This window comes from Mizuhopecten yessoensis, unplaced genomic scaffold, assembly GCF_002113885.1.
Source record: "Mizuhopecten yessoensis strain PY_sf001 unplaced genomic scaffold, ASM211388v2 scaffold2111, whole genome shotgun sequence".
Classification (NCBI taxonomy): Eukaryota; Metazoa; Mollusca; class Bivalvia; order Pectinida; family Pectinidae; genus Mizuhopecten; species Mizuhopecten yessoensis.
In genome coordinates this window covers 666,752-682,864 of record NW_018404383.1, presented here as the reverse complement: position 1 = coordinate 682,864, position 16,113 = coordinate 666,752, and the positions used below count along the sequence as shown (strand labels likewise).

Genomic DNA, 16,113 nt, shown 5'->3' with positions numbered 1-16,113 from the left:
GTATTGTACGAAAGTGGTGCATTCTCGAATTGGATAGGGAAAAGATAAACCCGCCTTTACCTATATAGAAAATGGCAGCTCCACACGTTATCATTCTGAAAACATCACCGTTGAGTCACCACTTTATGCTGTGCAACCATGGTAGCGTCATCAATTTTGTCACATATTTCCATGCGTCCTTGGTGACGGCAAAATGCATCGGGTTTACCATTGCAAAATGTTACAAGAGTAAAAGGGTGGAATGACTTATCACTGCTGTGTAATGCAAACTGAAAAAATATCAACCCGATGAATAAGAGTTTTGAATTTCAGCACCCGACAAAACGGGGGCCTCGTTATAAAGCTAAAAAATCTTTCACTCGGGTTGCTCACAGGAGCGATTTATTAATCAACACCCAAGGCATTGTAACACTTACAAGCATTTAATTGAAAGTAAACACAATATAAAGTTATTTTCTTTACTGCATTTAAATCATAATACTGTGCATAATTATAACTGCGGTACACTGGGGTTCGATTAACGGTTTTAACAGGTAGCAAAATGGTTTTTGGTATTTATTATTTTGTGTGTGTTTTCTTTTGTGTTTTTCATTTTTAGTCAACATACTGATGTTTTGTATGTTACCTTATTTGAAATCGTATCCTCCCTTCGTAAACAAACCTATATATGTCTTGAATGAGTTGTGATCGACAAAACTCATGCTGTTGTGGAAACGAGACACTTGAAGTCATTCCGAATGACACTGGTTGCAAAGCAAGAAAAGTCACGGTAAGAAAAAAGACAGGTAAAATGTTAACGGTAATATATAGCCTTAGATACATTAAGCTTCGAGACATTAAGGCGTATGAGGTCAAAACCCTACATCAGTCACATTAAAGGTGCGAGGTGCGTTAACACAGCTATTTTGTGTATGCATGGTGTCATTCGGAAGCAAAGGCCGTGCTACCTAGAGCACTTTGGTAACGAATCGGGAGACGTGTTCACGTGAGGGCTCTACATCACTGGAAAGTATGCGATAGTAAACGTATGATTCACGGGCTCTGTTTATCATTGCAGAAATGTCATAGGTATGCGTGTGTCGGTTCATTCTTTAAAAGATACGTAACCTGTATTTTGTGATGCTGTATATCTGTGGCGCTGTCATACAGATATGTGCATTACGATTACGCACGTGCATCCGGTACACATTTACGTCACAGGTGTACAATATCAGGGATTTATATAATACTAAGTACTGTTGAAGGTCATGTGTTATTTTAGGTATGTAACTACATATTCTTTGTACATACTATGGTACATATAGCGCACATGAATGCAAGATATTACAAAAACAGAATAAGATCATTTAAATAACAGAGCTTTGAGGAAACCGTCAATACTTTGTATCAAAAGGTTTGATATATATCATGACCGATGTGGATTTTTTTAATGATGACAAAAGTCAAGCATTACTTGCATGCCGAAGCTCAAACGTTCCTTATATGACCAAGGTCAATTATTTCTTGCATGGTGAAGGTCAAACCTACCTTACGTGGCCAAGGGCAAGCGTTACTTGAATGCCGAAGGTCAAACCTACCTTTTTTGAACAAGGTTAAGCATAACTTGCATGATAAAGGTAAAACGTCCCTTATATGGCCAAGGTCAAAAGTTATATGCATAATAGAGTGTAATGTTCCCTTCACAACAACGGTCAAGCGTTACCTATGGGACAATGCGTAATTTCCCCATATATGACAAAGATTAAACGCTATTTGTATGACCAAGGTTTCGCTTTGTTTTGCTCAGCGTTTTAAGCCCTTAAAACAGCTAATGTTATTTGAACACGGGTGCCTAGGGGGATTCCACTGAATATAAAATGTAGGTACGCGTGTACGTGAGAATTGGGCCAGCAGATCAATTTTGGTTCCTCCCTTGTCCTCTATAAGCAGAAAATACTGAATCTAAAATGCAACAGGTTTATTCTTCCCAGGAATCTACACATAAAAATATAACAAAGGTCAGAACCAAGATCTAAGCCTTCATGACTAAGACTTAACGTCCCCTTATATGACGAAAGTTAAACATACCCTACATGACAAGTGGCAAAGATTTCCTTCCTGGTCAGGGTCAAACGTTCCCAATATGACAAAGGTTAAATGCCCGTTGAGTGCCTAATGTTAAAAGCGTGTTACCATCTTGCTTCCATGGTTTGTTCGCCAATGACATTTTTACAGTTGATCAGTTTGCAGTAACTCAATCGAGTTTCTCCAATTACTGTCGACTTGAGACCAATCGGGCTCTGTTATGGCGCCATTACAGAGACAAAGGACAATGGGATTAGCTGGTAATGGTTCGAAAAACGAGAAACATCGCCAGAGCCACGCGGACGGTTCTGTTTATCCTGACGTGTCGGTCAATAGACAGGACATGTAACTGCGATAGTAAATACATACGTTTAACCTACATGGTATACTTTTGGTAGACGTTCAAGCATCGTTACTATCGCCAGTGATGGCCCGAAATCATGCAAACGTTGACATGGTCGAACTCGAATTCTGCTATCAAGCCTAATTCCTTGTTCGGTGATAAATTAAAGAAAAAATCACATTTTGACAATTACTGGGCAGAATTTTGCAGTTACTTCAATTTAAATGTTCATTTCATGTTTAAAGGGAGTAGCATCAAGCTGGATCGAATACAGTATGGTTTCGTGAAAACTTTCCCAGATAATTCATTAGGAAGAACATGAAATCCGTCTTAAAGTTTGGAGACTCCGAGTTCGAATCCGACATATCTGACCATTTTCATGTGTTCGGTCCCATGTGACATTTTCAGATTGTATTAAAGGAACCATAGTGTATAATTTAATGTAGTCGAGCCCAAAATGGGAAAAAAATGTCTATATGACGTACAGGGATAGTTTGACGTAATCAGTGAATGGCTGGTAGGACGTGTAGTAATGTGACGTCATGACCGAGATTATATTTTCTGTAGGATTCACGTATAACGGTAGTATGTACAAATCATGGGCGATAGTGGAGCTGCACAGACACGTATCCCATACTGTACTAAAACATGCAAAATATATATGTTTGTGTATATCGTGCGGTCAAATAATTGTTGAGAGGTATTCATTTAAAGTGCACTGAATTCACAGTCGTTATGATAAACACAGAAGAGAAACATCATTGGGCAGCCGTAGCATAATCATTTAACGTAACAGAAGTTCTGACGAACTGATTACATTAATTATCTTAATAACGACTTAATTATAGAGGTGATTAAGAAGACGGAGGAACATACACACGAGAATTCGCCGTTATAGCACGACAATGGAAGCATGCTATATATAGCTAGCTATCTGCTCATCTACCCCAGTGCGTTGTAATTACGTCATACATTCAGTGTATTACAAACATTTACAATGACTTAGGGTGAGGTTTGTCCAAAGAATATCACCGGAAATGTTTTTGACGTACCTATTGAATGTACATTGTATATAATATGGTACACTGCAGTCGGGAACTGAGCGACTCTCCGCTATACGTTCGGGCCTCCCTCGGAGGTAAAGACGCTGAAAAGTGGCGCGAGCTGCCTTGGGAGATTTCGACAGTGATTATTACCGACAGCCCCATGGGCCCACAACGAGGCGGGCTAACGACATGTAACAGTACATATAATTCTAACGAACATTCCGAGGGTCAGAAAAAAACACATGTCGGCTTTACCTACGCCAAGATCTGAACCAAATCGTGGCTAACGTATACAGTATTTATATTTCAGCTACACATATATAAACAGGCGATTCTACGAGTGTTCACACTGATTACGAGAAATTCACAAAGCTACTCTGAAAAACATAAAGGCTTGTGAATAATACCACAATAAGTGTACCTCTGATAAACATAAAGGCTTGTGAATAATACCACAATAAGTGTACCTCTTATAAACATAAAGTCTTGTGAATAATACCACAATAAGTGTACCGCTGATAAACATAAAGGCTTGTGAATAATACCACAATAAGTGTACCTCTGATAAACATAAAGGCTTGTAAATAATACCACAATAAGTGTACCTCTTATAAACATAAAGGCTTGTGAATAATACCAAAATAAGTGTACCTCTGATAAACATAAAGGCTTGTGAATAATACCACAATAAGTGTACCGCTGATAAACATAAAGGCTTGTGAGTAATACCACAATAAGTTTACCTCTGCTAAATATAAAGGCTTGTGAATAATACCACAATAAGTGTACCTTTGATAAACATAAAGGCTTGTGAATAATACCACAATAAGTGTACCTCTGATAAACATAAGGCTTGTGAATAATACCACAATAAGTGTACCTCTGATAAACATAAAGTCTTGTGAATAATACCACAATAAGTGTACAAGTGACCTTCTCTAAAGGGAATTTTTAAGACCGACGTAAAAAATATTCAATGTAAAATTACAATAATTACATAATACTGTATGTCGGCAATCGACGAATACAACTCTGAGCACTTGCCTAAGGGATTAAGAATCGAAAACGTTTGTTTAAAATTGAACTATCGATCATTATTGTTAAAGATCCACTGCCAAAAACTGCAACTGTTCATTATTGGAAACTTTTTAATCAGAATTGAAAAAGCTTTTATAAATCATGTTTAGAAAATAAATCAATGGCTAGCGGAACTTTAAAAAAAAAAGAAATATAGGAACAACATTGTTCTGATCGAGGAAATTCAACGTCACTAGACCGGGGAATCGAATCATGGACCTCCGATGACCTATCTGATATGCTAAGCAGTGGTTTTCTAACTCGGTCTTATATAATGTAAACTTTTAATTATCCTAAGACAGTTATCGAACAAGTTGTTCTAGCTTATATTAATCATTCTTGTTAGCTAGGATAAAAGAATACAGAGGGTTTTAATGTGGTGGGGAAACCGTAGTACCCGGAGAAAACCGACGTTGTCGGGCATGTTACCCAATTGAACCCCGGCCGTCCTAGTGAAAGGCGGATGCGCTATCATCTGCTTCACCCGAATCAATCTTGCTACATATATATTCAATAGGATATTGATGGAAGGTTAATATGTGTATGAAAAATACAATGAGATTTTTTTAGTATTTTGCTAATGTAATAAACGAAACAGTAGTTCATGAACAAATGAACGGACGGAGAGGAGTGTTAATGTGAATCAACAGTACAAAGCAGTGCTGGCTGTCTCAGGGACATGGTGCTGTTTATTTACGATAAGTCGGACAAGGAGGTGTTTATCAGATGCGCAATATTTTCTGCCTAAATGCAAGTGTTTGTTATTGGTATTGACATACCGGAATTGAGCGTTTGTTTATGATGTCGGTGTATGACACCGCACCCAATCTCCCGCTAATTACCTCCCCGTGTAGTGGGCTAAGCATCCAGCAGACGGCGCTAGTGTATGTATTTCGGTGACGTTAATGGTAAACATCTTTAGCAGATTTTCATTAATATTATTAATGATGAACAATTTATGGGGTTATTAAGACTATGGAGGGACGTTTACACAATGATGCACGGCCGTTGTACGACAACAGGGGAAGCATGCTATCTTCTTCTCCTGTACTGCCATTAAGCTGTCTGCAGCTGGTTCCCATTACTTAGCTACTTCGTCCTTCAAACTTAGTCTTAATTTAATTCGATCTCCGCACTTGTAATACAAACTCGAGAAGTCTAATTACATCTCGCGAATAGCTATGTTTGTAGGTAAATGGAATGTTGCTCCCTCCCCGAACTACGAGTGGGAGACCACCTTGAATACTACAATGCTGTATCGGTCAAGCACTTCGTAAAGCTCGTTGTAAGGTATTGAGACCGCCAATTACAGCAATGCTAGCCATCACTGAAAGCTTAGGGAAAAGTTAGTGTAAGGAATGGTGAAGTCCAGAGAGATGTCTCAACGGTATTGAAAGCTGTGCGTCAGACCAAGGCATGGAATAGGTGTGGACTTGCCACGTCCGTTCGTATGTGGATAAAAAAGCACTCGATAAAAGGCCTATTGAACTAGTTGACTTGTGTATAGTGGAATAGTGTACTGGAGCTCCAAGGTCGGGCACGAAGTAAAATATATAGTCACAAGGCCGGAATACGGAGACCCCTACCGTGCTAGACATTGCACGGGCTTCAAACACGCACATACTTCGTACTGAAATTATAACACGTGCGTTACCTAACAGTGTCATTAATTATGGATGCAATGATGTATTCTTATTTAAACTAAGCGGGTAGTAAATGAAAACGGTCGTGGTGCCAAAATCAGTAATCAAGATAAAACTGTTCTTGTTTTGTTATACGGTAATTAGTTTTTGGCGGATGCACCACCAGAGGGCACTGTGAGAAATAAAATCTTGCACACAGATTATTTTATACATTTCATTCGATCGATGCAATCAATAAGATAAAACTGATTCCAGGAAGTGATACGTTTTGACAATTGAGGTGCGGCTCCAAGAATCCCCATATCTACTTGGCTGGTATTATTTTCCCAATATCGCCGACCTACAGAACTATTTATCACATCTATTATATAATATCGGTGCGCTTAGCGGAAAACAATCTGTTCGATGAATAAAACTCATTTGATGGAATGTTAAATATTCATAGGATGGTAGAGAGAGAGAGAGAGTGACAACACTTTCTAGAGACAGAGCCTGTGTCAGTATTGTCTGTACTTTGTCTATGAAAGCCAAAATGTCAATATAATACGCCGGTGATGAAGAACAGTAAGGAACACTTTCCTTTCAATTACCGTCCATGTTGTTGTTTTCTACTGTCAGCAGACACCCCCATTATCAGCACAAAATGTCTGTGGCACTGTGCTTTGCGTATCAGTGTTTCCCACTTTGTTGATAAAGAAAATATCTAAACACGTATTCACCAGAGCGACAAAGCTAACACGTCACGGGAACGCTTGAAACAGCGCTTTCATAAGGACTCTTTACACAACGCTTACACTCGCGTCAACACCTGCGCATGTCTGCTGTGTTTGCTTGCCTCAAAGAATGTAGCAACCTTGACCAGATGCCAAAATCCTGGTGTTCAAGAATAGACATTTTGGAACAAGTTACGGCAGGAACCATCAAACACTTTCGCCTATGCAGAAGATGACTACATAGAAATATTTCGAGGGGATTACACGCTGTTTGAAGATGGTGGGCGGTGCAACGTTGTTAATAATCTGGAAGGGGATGCTGGAAAAGTATTTGTTGTATATCAGTGCGCAGATATATACCCTTCAATAAGGACTTTCATTAACACGGGGCCCCTGAAAAAGCGATAGTATACCGCATAACATGGATTAAAAACTGTGTGTAGTTATAAAGAATTTCACGGATAAAACAAAAAGGAAAATTGTAGAACTGGCGCGGACGAGCTGGTAAATTCAATCTAGCTAATTCGCATATTCTGGTAGCGATGGGAACCCAAGTATAAAAGCTACATCAATATATACGAGACCTCTGACCGTTGGTGACGCCCATTCATTCCCGGATACAGTCGCTTGTAAATGACAGTAATTGTAGCAATAGGCCTTGTTTGCCTGCTCTGTCCTTGTCGCCTGCTCGCAGAGAGCCAGCGTCCTGTCCGGGGTTGTTCTCTGGAATTAGTGCCGACAAGGAGGTGTGGACATCGGAATTCCTATTGTTACGCACACTATTAATTTGTCATCTCCAGGAACTCCGGTAAATGAGGAGATATGGTTGGGGCTGTGTGAGCTTTTGGCATTACAGGCCATGTAGCGTTTTGTTCTCGGCATTACAGTGCTGGATGTGCAGTTGTCATAGCTAGCTGTCGTGTCCTCAATGCTTGTGGACACCAGTACAGGGATTATTATAACGCCGCTCACCCCCTATCACACATTATCACATTGGTGGTTTTTGGTACCAAGTTGTCATCGCATTCTCTATTGATCGGATATATAAAAGTACCACCATCGGATTCGCTTGACCACATAGTGGACAGCCAAGACGATGTCGGAAACCATGGTCAGTTCCAATATGCGCTCGGAAAACAACAACACGTACCAATGGAAGGCGGACACTAGGAGGGCCGCACCATGCACTTGCGCTCGGTAAAGTTGGGATAGAATCGGGGTGGGGACAATACTGTGGTATGTATCCTACCTGGTTTCCAGGGTAGGGATTCTGCTATTTTATTTTGTTCATGTAAATGTATAAGAGCAATATACAATATAGTTGTTCTTCAAATAATTCTTTATTACAAAATAAAAATGAGAAATGTTTACTGTATTTCATAAATACACTTATTAATCGAACGAGGAAATATTGAACTTTCTATTACTTTTTTGTAAAGATATGGTTCGAAGGTATATTCAGTATTTTTATTAACGTCTCGGTTATCAGGTCTTCGGAATACGTATATGAAAATGCTAGTGATGTCTATATGTTGGGAAGACCGTTTATAACACACATGTTCTAGAGTGTTAAAGTAGGATTAACAATAAAGGTGAGTGATCCCGTTCACACAAATACACATGTCTTTAATGTAAACAGAATATATTAGGACAAGCATGGCGTCAGATCGGGATGCTAAGTGACGACACATGTGTATACATGTATGTACAGTAGGCGTGCATGCACGTTCATGAACATGCACATGTGTTTTGTGGTGTAGTCCCTTAATCGTTGAATCAGGTAGGCAGAAGTATCTGATTGTTACGCAATGTTTCAGTGACGACCGACACCGGGTCTAATTCTATGGATATATGATGAAATGTCATTTATATAAATAGCAACAAGTAGTTAAACCATTGTAAGGTGTGTTTGATCAGTCCAGGGCCTATCTCGAACCTTAGCAGTTGTTAAATGTCGAAGTTGAATGCCGAAGTTTGTTTATAGTGCGCTAATTGTCTGTGATTTACAAATCTGACGGTGTGTAAACTGTTTCCGTGACAGCTACAAGTGATAGCCGATGTTACCATCATCCAAACCAGATGTATGGTGCCAAGCGCAACCTTGACCCCCTACAAACACTGGAGAAGTCAATAAGCGCCCTGTAGACCTGGACGTAAGGGGGAATCAATACATTCCTCCCATTTCTATTTCTATCTATTCGGTCTAGTGGTACACATCTTATGTATGTTTTTGGCCGGAAGTAATTGAATGAAAGCTGTTTATGTAACGAGACATATTTGTGGCTTCTCGTGCTCCCTAAATAGTTTAGGGATGCCCACTGTTAATATATATATATATATATATATATATAACACATTCACCGTTCGTGTCTGTGGGGAAATACTGACTTTAGTCTGTACATGTATATTCATATATGTAGGGAAATACAGTAGTAGCTAGGTCGGCACATTCAAACATGATTTACGTTTTAGAGTTGGCAAGAAATTACATCGTCAGTATTGAGGAATGCCCTGCTAGATAAATTGGCATGGACTATCTACCCCAAAACCAATCGACTACATCAAATTGTCGAATGGTTTTAGCCGTTATTTGTTACTGATACAAACATATTGATGGTTACCAACACGTGTTTATATATTATAGCTGTCTGTCTAGAATGCTGTACAGTGTACACATGCTTAAGTTTGTCTCTCTCGTGTCAATTAAAGGTCCATACAGGAACGTGCTATATGTGATGTATTTACCATTATGTGAGTGCTGTCTCTGCCACGACATGAAAAATATGTGGTCTGACTGATTGTACTACCGTAAACTCCCTGAATTATGTATGTGACGATTGCCTTGAATTCTGTCGCTCTTTGATTCCTGGATTTTCAGGGTATTATTGTGTATAGACCACATTTTGATACGCATAGCTGTCGATCTCTTACTTTGTGGCAGTATTTCATTACGGTATTAGTTTGGTCAATACGTTGAGTATCTCAGTTAATATTTGGTATAGTGTAGAGTCGGAAGCCGAGAAGAGTAATGCTATCAATGGCCAAAACATTACAATCAGGTGGTGTTTGCATCATTTAGCAAGACACTTAACCCCTGTCCATTCATCCGCCAGTCTGTAGACTTTAGGGAGTATAGTGTCGTCTGCTTGTAAAATTGGTTTTATGTAATATTCAGGTCGTATTGCGCTATAAATCAGTCTTTATAAAATACGGGCCCATAACAAGAGGATCACCTTTACAACATATAGGATACATGCACACTAAATGTGAAATAGTCTACGACAACTCCCCATGTCGTGTTTGTTCTCCTACAGAATAAAGTATAAACAGAACATCAGGTATTGGACACTAACTGTAACTAATGCTTACCTCAACGAAACAGCAGTGCTGAATAGTGTGCTAACTAGTGGCCAACGAACATTTAAATCAAACGGCGTTTACTTGTTTTTACTCCAAGGGTGTAACTACTCCCTGTAGAACAATTGTTTTGACAATTACCAAACATAACGAGGGTTGACGTCTCCATATACATATAGAATTATGGAAGAAACAGATTATTCAATTAGTGATAATTCATCGTGAGTTTAAAGATCCTCTTACCACTGCCAAAAACTAAATAATAGAAACTGTTTTTTTCACAACACGACTAACTTGGTAAGACTTGTAGGCTATACTTGAACATTAACTCTCTTGAATGGCCTAATATTACAATAAATCTACACTTGTTAGGTACAACGTAAAGTGTAACGTGTACTGTGTAAGTATTAGGGGTAACGTGACACCATGGTCCAAACGTTTGAAATAACGGTTAAAATATATTTTATCTCCGATCAAAAAAAGCGTATCTGACTTCGTACGTGTTTTCAGTAGCAGCCTATTTTGTTTCGCTTACTAACGTAGCCTAACGTTAGATCTATATACAGCTTGGCTAAACAGTTACAATATGTAGTCGTGGTGGGACCAATGTTATTCGTGGCTAATATGCTAATCAGATATTAACTAGAACCCCTGAACAGAACATTATGACTATCACGATAGACAATTTCAACCCCACGGGAACCACTATTAAATTGTGATAATGCCTGATCCGTGTCATTTGGCAGCGGATGGGTAAGAGGCTCCCTCTTTCCAGTGTCGGTCAGTCTCTGTAGCATCGTAAACGTGTGCGCATCGGTCAATCTCTGGAAAACCTACACGTGTAGTATTGGTCAAAATCTATAAAGCTTTCCTAACACATCCAATGGTTCTTGGTCTCCTGAGCAGCATATTGCACGTATTGTGTTTGTGAGTATGGACCATCCAAGATTTTGTAGACCAATCTCAGTAGCATACTACTTTGCATTGTAGTTCAAACTCCTTCACGTTATTTGTCGGTCAATCTCTGCGGCATTTTCGGTCAATCCCTTAGAGATCCTAAGTGTCAGTTGTCAGGCAGTCTCTTGAGCACCCTACATTGTCAATATCTGCATTGTCAGTCGCTTTATTGTCACCATAAAAACAACTGCGTATTTAGTCGGTCACGTGATCACTTTACACGTACGTTGTGACGTCGGTCAGTATAGACGTGCGTTGTCAATCAGTTTCTGGTGCTGGTGTGGTTTTCGATGTTTCCATATTTTGTTTATATGTTATTGTTTATATATTATATGTATGTATATGACGTTTCCGTCAGAAGCTAGAAATTAAAAGTACAGCCATGGCAGAATCAGCTATCAAAAAGGTGGTATGTACTTCCGATGACGTCGTACTTGTGAAATCGGAAATGGGGCATCAGTAGCCGCCATCGGTCTATTACAAATATACACCAGGAGACATTGCAGTAGCTGTGTAAAATTATCCTCAACAGATTAATACAAAACTTCACCGCTCTATCGATTAATCGCACTCCCAGATTTAGTTTCCGTTTTTATTACCTTCTGGCCTTTGATGTAGGGGCCTAAATCCTGATTTAGCTTGAATAGATTACCAAACAACGCCAATATCGCTCTTCATGTCGACATCATGCGCCAATAGTAGCGGTCCTATCGTACTAAAATAACAATACAATCCCGATCTGTAGGATACTTTTACTATCCGCTGAACTTTTCGGTGTAATTTCGGTTAGGGGAGATACTTACAGAGGAACGTAAACATGAAATTAATGAAAATAATCCAGGATTGCTTATTTCAGTGTGTAATGCGATTCATAGATGTACGTTTCTGTAAGGTATATTACCTGATACGTGAGCTGAAATGTATTTCTCTATGACAGCTGAAATGTTCATTTCAAAGATATATCGCGATAATTTATATTACAAAATCGATTCTATAATGAAAGTTCATGTGAGAGTCGCCTTACACTATAATATCCATATCAACTTCGATGATCAACGATATATTTTTATTTCTTGATCGGAGCATTTAATTTGTCTTTGTATAGCGCGTGGAACCAATTTCACTTCAGTCTTTTCATTTACATTTTATTGAACAGCTACGTGTACATACAGTTGTATATTTAGAAATGTTACCTATTGAATATAAGGTGTACTTCTACTCAATTGAATTGCCATGTTTATGAATTTGCGTAGATAAGTAAAGACATGTATTTTTTTCTCCTTTACTTTCTCGTTTAAATGGTTGTTTACGTTTCTATTGAGTCAATATTATATAATAAAGTTCTGACTGTATTGCTGTGAATGTAAGTGCACTGAGGTATAGACAATTCAACACGATGATATACATATTTAGCCAGCATAGTGTGGTTTATATAGATATATTTATTAAAAATGTTTGTTTGTAAAAAGATGTATCTACATGTATAAGATCTGATTACAAACATATAACGACATTTAAACACGGGTTCAACTTCTCGTATCATAATAGTAATTGTATCTGCAATCGATTTCCGCTGACAATGTGTGATAATGTTTTTATATAGGAAAGCGAAAGTAGGATACCATGGTAACAAACTTAAGTATAGGATGCATTCCTCAGCGTTGCCAGAGTGCACTGACAGACTACGTTTTGAGATAACTTCCTCTTCCTGAAAGCCAGGACCCCGTAACGAAGCCAACTGGCTCACGCACGCAAAGTGCATTAGGCAGTTCCATTGGGAGCACTTGATGTAGCGGGCAACATCGACCGACTTCTGGGCGATTCTTCAGCGTGTCGCAGGAATATTGTTTACATGTTAGTTAACGTAATTTATGGAAATTGAAATTCAATTTGAAAAACTCGATAATGATTTATGATTTACGGTTATATAAAACTTATTTTGAATGTTTAATGTCATCAAAATAGAAAAGGTATCGAGCCACGAAGGAAAAACGAAATTATATTTCAAAATACACAATAACATCTTACTGCTCTCGTCACAGTCTCTCTCGACTTCTGTCGCATGCAGCCTCCCAATTAACTTTACTGATTTTATTAACATCGTGTGACATTTATGACCTATTTTATCAATCAGACGTTAAGACTTTTATTTAATTAAAACGTGACACGTCGCCAGATGAACTTCGCTAAAACTTCTTGCTGATCTAATACAGTACACAGTACAAATGATGGTAACTTCTAGAATTTTGAGACATGGTTGTTCCTATTTTATTTAGAAACAAATGAACCTGAAGTCATAGCAGAGTGCCAGCTAATTGCCAAATTACAGTTACGTACAGGTACAATTACATTCAACTATAGTTACCTAGCTTGTTGTTTTGTGTCTGTTAAATTACAGTCGAGGGTTGACTCCATAAGTCCCAAACAGTTTGAACATGTTGATATGTGACATGGCCACAATTGAAAACCTGATAAGTAGAAAATAATGCATCACATTGAGGTTTACTCATCACGAAATGTCTCGCTATTTCATTGATCCATAGCAGATTCTACAAATTTTCGTTATCTTCATTCAAACAGCGTGATGCGTTTTTATAACTTATGTATAACCCTATTGCACCTTGATAACTCCGGGGTTATGCTCACTTCCGCCAACGTGAGCGTAAACCCTTGATGGTTACTACATCGTATTACAGCATTTCTATTGAGGTTGAATGTGAAGTGTCCTATCAGACCTTTAGAACTCAATGATTAGTGCAAGTTAAGCTTCTCTCAAGTCTGAATGATTAAATTTCCATTCATTAAGGGGGTTCTAAGCAAGAACGAATTCTCCTATATTGGACGCTTATGTTCATGTACCTTGGCTACTATCTTTTAACTAGTGTTTTAATGGCAGCAAAAGGTCAGGCTCTAGTTTGATGAGCGTTCCCTTGCTGCAGTTAAAACGGTATATCTTACTTTTAGCAAATTTCCCATGCAGGAAACTTTCATTAAAAAGATAAGTGAGCCCGAAGCCGAATAACTGAATATTTTGATGCTTGGTATTGCACAATTTATTTAAGCAGGGAATTTAATCAGCAGTATGTGTGTTTGGTGGTAGTGTTCCCACAGCAGTGTGTTCCTGGTAGTCTCTTGGAGCGTGCGTTATGTAATCAAAATATTCGAGGCTGCAACCTCAAAGGCTATTCGCCGTAATTGGATGGAATTTTAGCAGTTTCGTACTTGAATATTCAACTTTTCATATCGAGATGGGATAGAGTGGATCGCTATCTGAGCGTGCATTACGTCGTGTCGGCTGCTATCTGAACCAGCGCTACATGCGAAGTCGGCTGTAAACAACAACAATCCTCGGTACATCAAACGGGCTGTAGTGGCGCAGACTGTTACATAACCACTGGCACTTAATTCTCCTCCATATGTTATCTGATTATAACCCAAACAACAAACAAATCGAATCTTATTTGAAATGGACACATATGTAGGCTGTTCTACCGAATCCGAGACAGACACTTCGGGATTTCCTCCTGCCAGAGAACATGATGGCCTCGTTAACGTCATAAGGCCCAAGGTGCAAATGGACACACGTAATTATTACATGTTTCAATGTGTAATCGTTATTTTCATCTTAATTGCTTCAGATTCGACTGCATATATGGCGGATGTCTTAAAACTGCATCTAAACATGCTTGCTGGCTGGTCCCTGATTGGCGTACACCGGGCGGTGAAGTACCAGGGGACCAATCACAATCGTCGTTTGTGTCGACACTAAATTGCTAAAGACCATATATTTGTGGACATTAACTGTATGGCGTGTTATTTTCCATCTGAACAACTGTCGCTATGTCCTCCTGTAATTGTCACACTTCAACATTAATGTTTACAATAGACGAACTTGTGTGTCTGTTTACATCACAAATGTACCACGCAAGCACAATCAATAACTCTTCTTTACAACGTTATTCCATCGTTATACAAACGTACAGGATTGTCGGCATATCAATCCAGAGCTAGGTGGGGAACAGTACGTGTCTATGAGCAGATAGATCGATTCACTTTCGGGCCAGGAAGAGAGGAGATGCACTTTGTTTCTGCTACATCAGACACAATCTTTCAGTTATTGCTTCTGAGGGTGACTGCAGAATCAACAAATTTCATCATAATATTTCTGGTCTGTTTGGGTGAGGTAACACTTTCCTACTGCGCTGTAGTTTGCAGTAACCTCCCTTTTTAACGTCCGTTTTGATATAAAGGTAGATCAATTTGGTCAAGGCCACTTCCGTTGACCAGGTAGCTCAATCGGTCAAGGTTGATATCCAGGGTTGATTTATCGAAGCTGTTTTATTGCCGGGAAAACAGTTTCCAACTTAGTAACAGTTTTTGGCAGTGGAACGGGGATCCTAGCTTTTAAAAGTAAAACGCAGTTTCCCCTCAAACGTCACAGGTGCATTCCAACATTTGCTGGGAAAAGTTAAAGGAAAGACAACTCAAACGCACTATTCCTCTGAAAAGGTCAACATCGGGTCACTACTTCATGTAGTGTAACCAACGTCACGAATTGCGTCACACAGTACATGCGCCATTGCGTTTGTCAATGAATTATCACCTTATTTGGGTGAGTAGGAAAGTATGGGAGAAAACTATTCAACCACCGCTGTGTGATGCAGGCAGAGTTATCTAAATCCTCGTCCATATCTCCAAAAATATGTTTCCGGGGATTTAGATTTCTTTGTCTACCTCACCCATGAGTGGACGATTACGAACTATCGACCTGTGTACGACCTGGACGACGAGAAGGCCCCCTCGTTGCTGTTTGTTTACACCGCTCTGTCACCCCTTGTGTGTATTGTTCTGACATTCCCTTTGGAATCGTGGAGTAATATAATTGGTTCTGACGAAAGCTTCACCTACTAAAG

General features: G+C 39.1%; 1 protein-coding gene across 12 annotated transcripts in view; it reads left to right on the top strand.

Moving 5' to 3' along the window:
- The window catches only part of LOC110445208, a 106,093-nt gene that overhangs the window by 57,854 nt on the left and 32,126 nt on the right, over positions 1 to 16,113 (top strand). The window contains exon 1 of one of the 12 annotated variants that reach the window (XM_021489712.1): positions 6,752 to 8,083. The exons of 8 other annotated variants lie outside the window; for them this stretch is intronic. In XM_021489712.1, the coding sequence (XP_021345387.1) occupies positions 7,983 to 8,083 (101 nt within the window). In that variant the 5' untranslated portion in view covers positions 6,752 to 7,982. Of the gene's footprint in view, positions 1 to 6,751; positions 8,084 to 16,113 lie in introns of those variants that run through there. 3 more of the 12 variants (XM_021489707.1, XM_021489715.1, XM_021489711.1) reach the window with 3 other exon arrangements.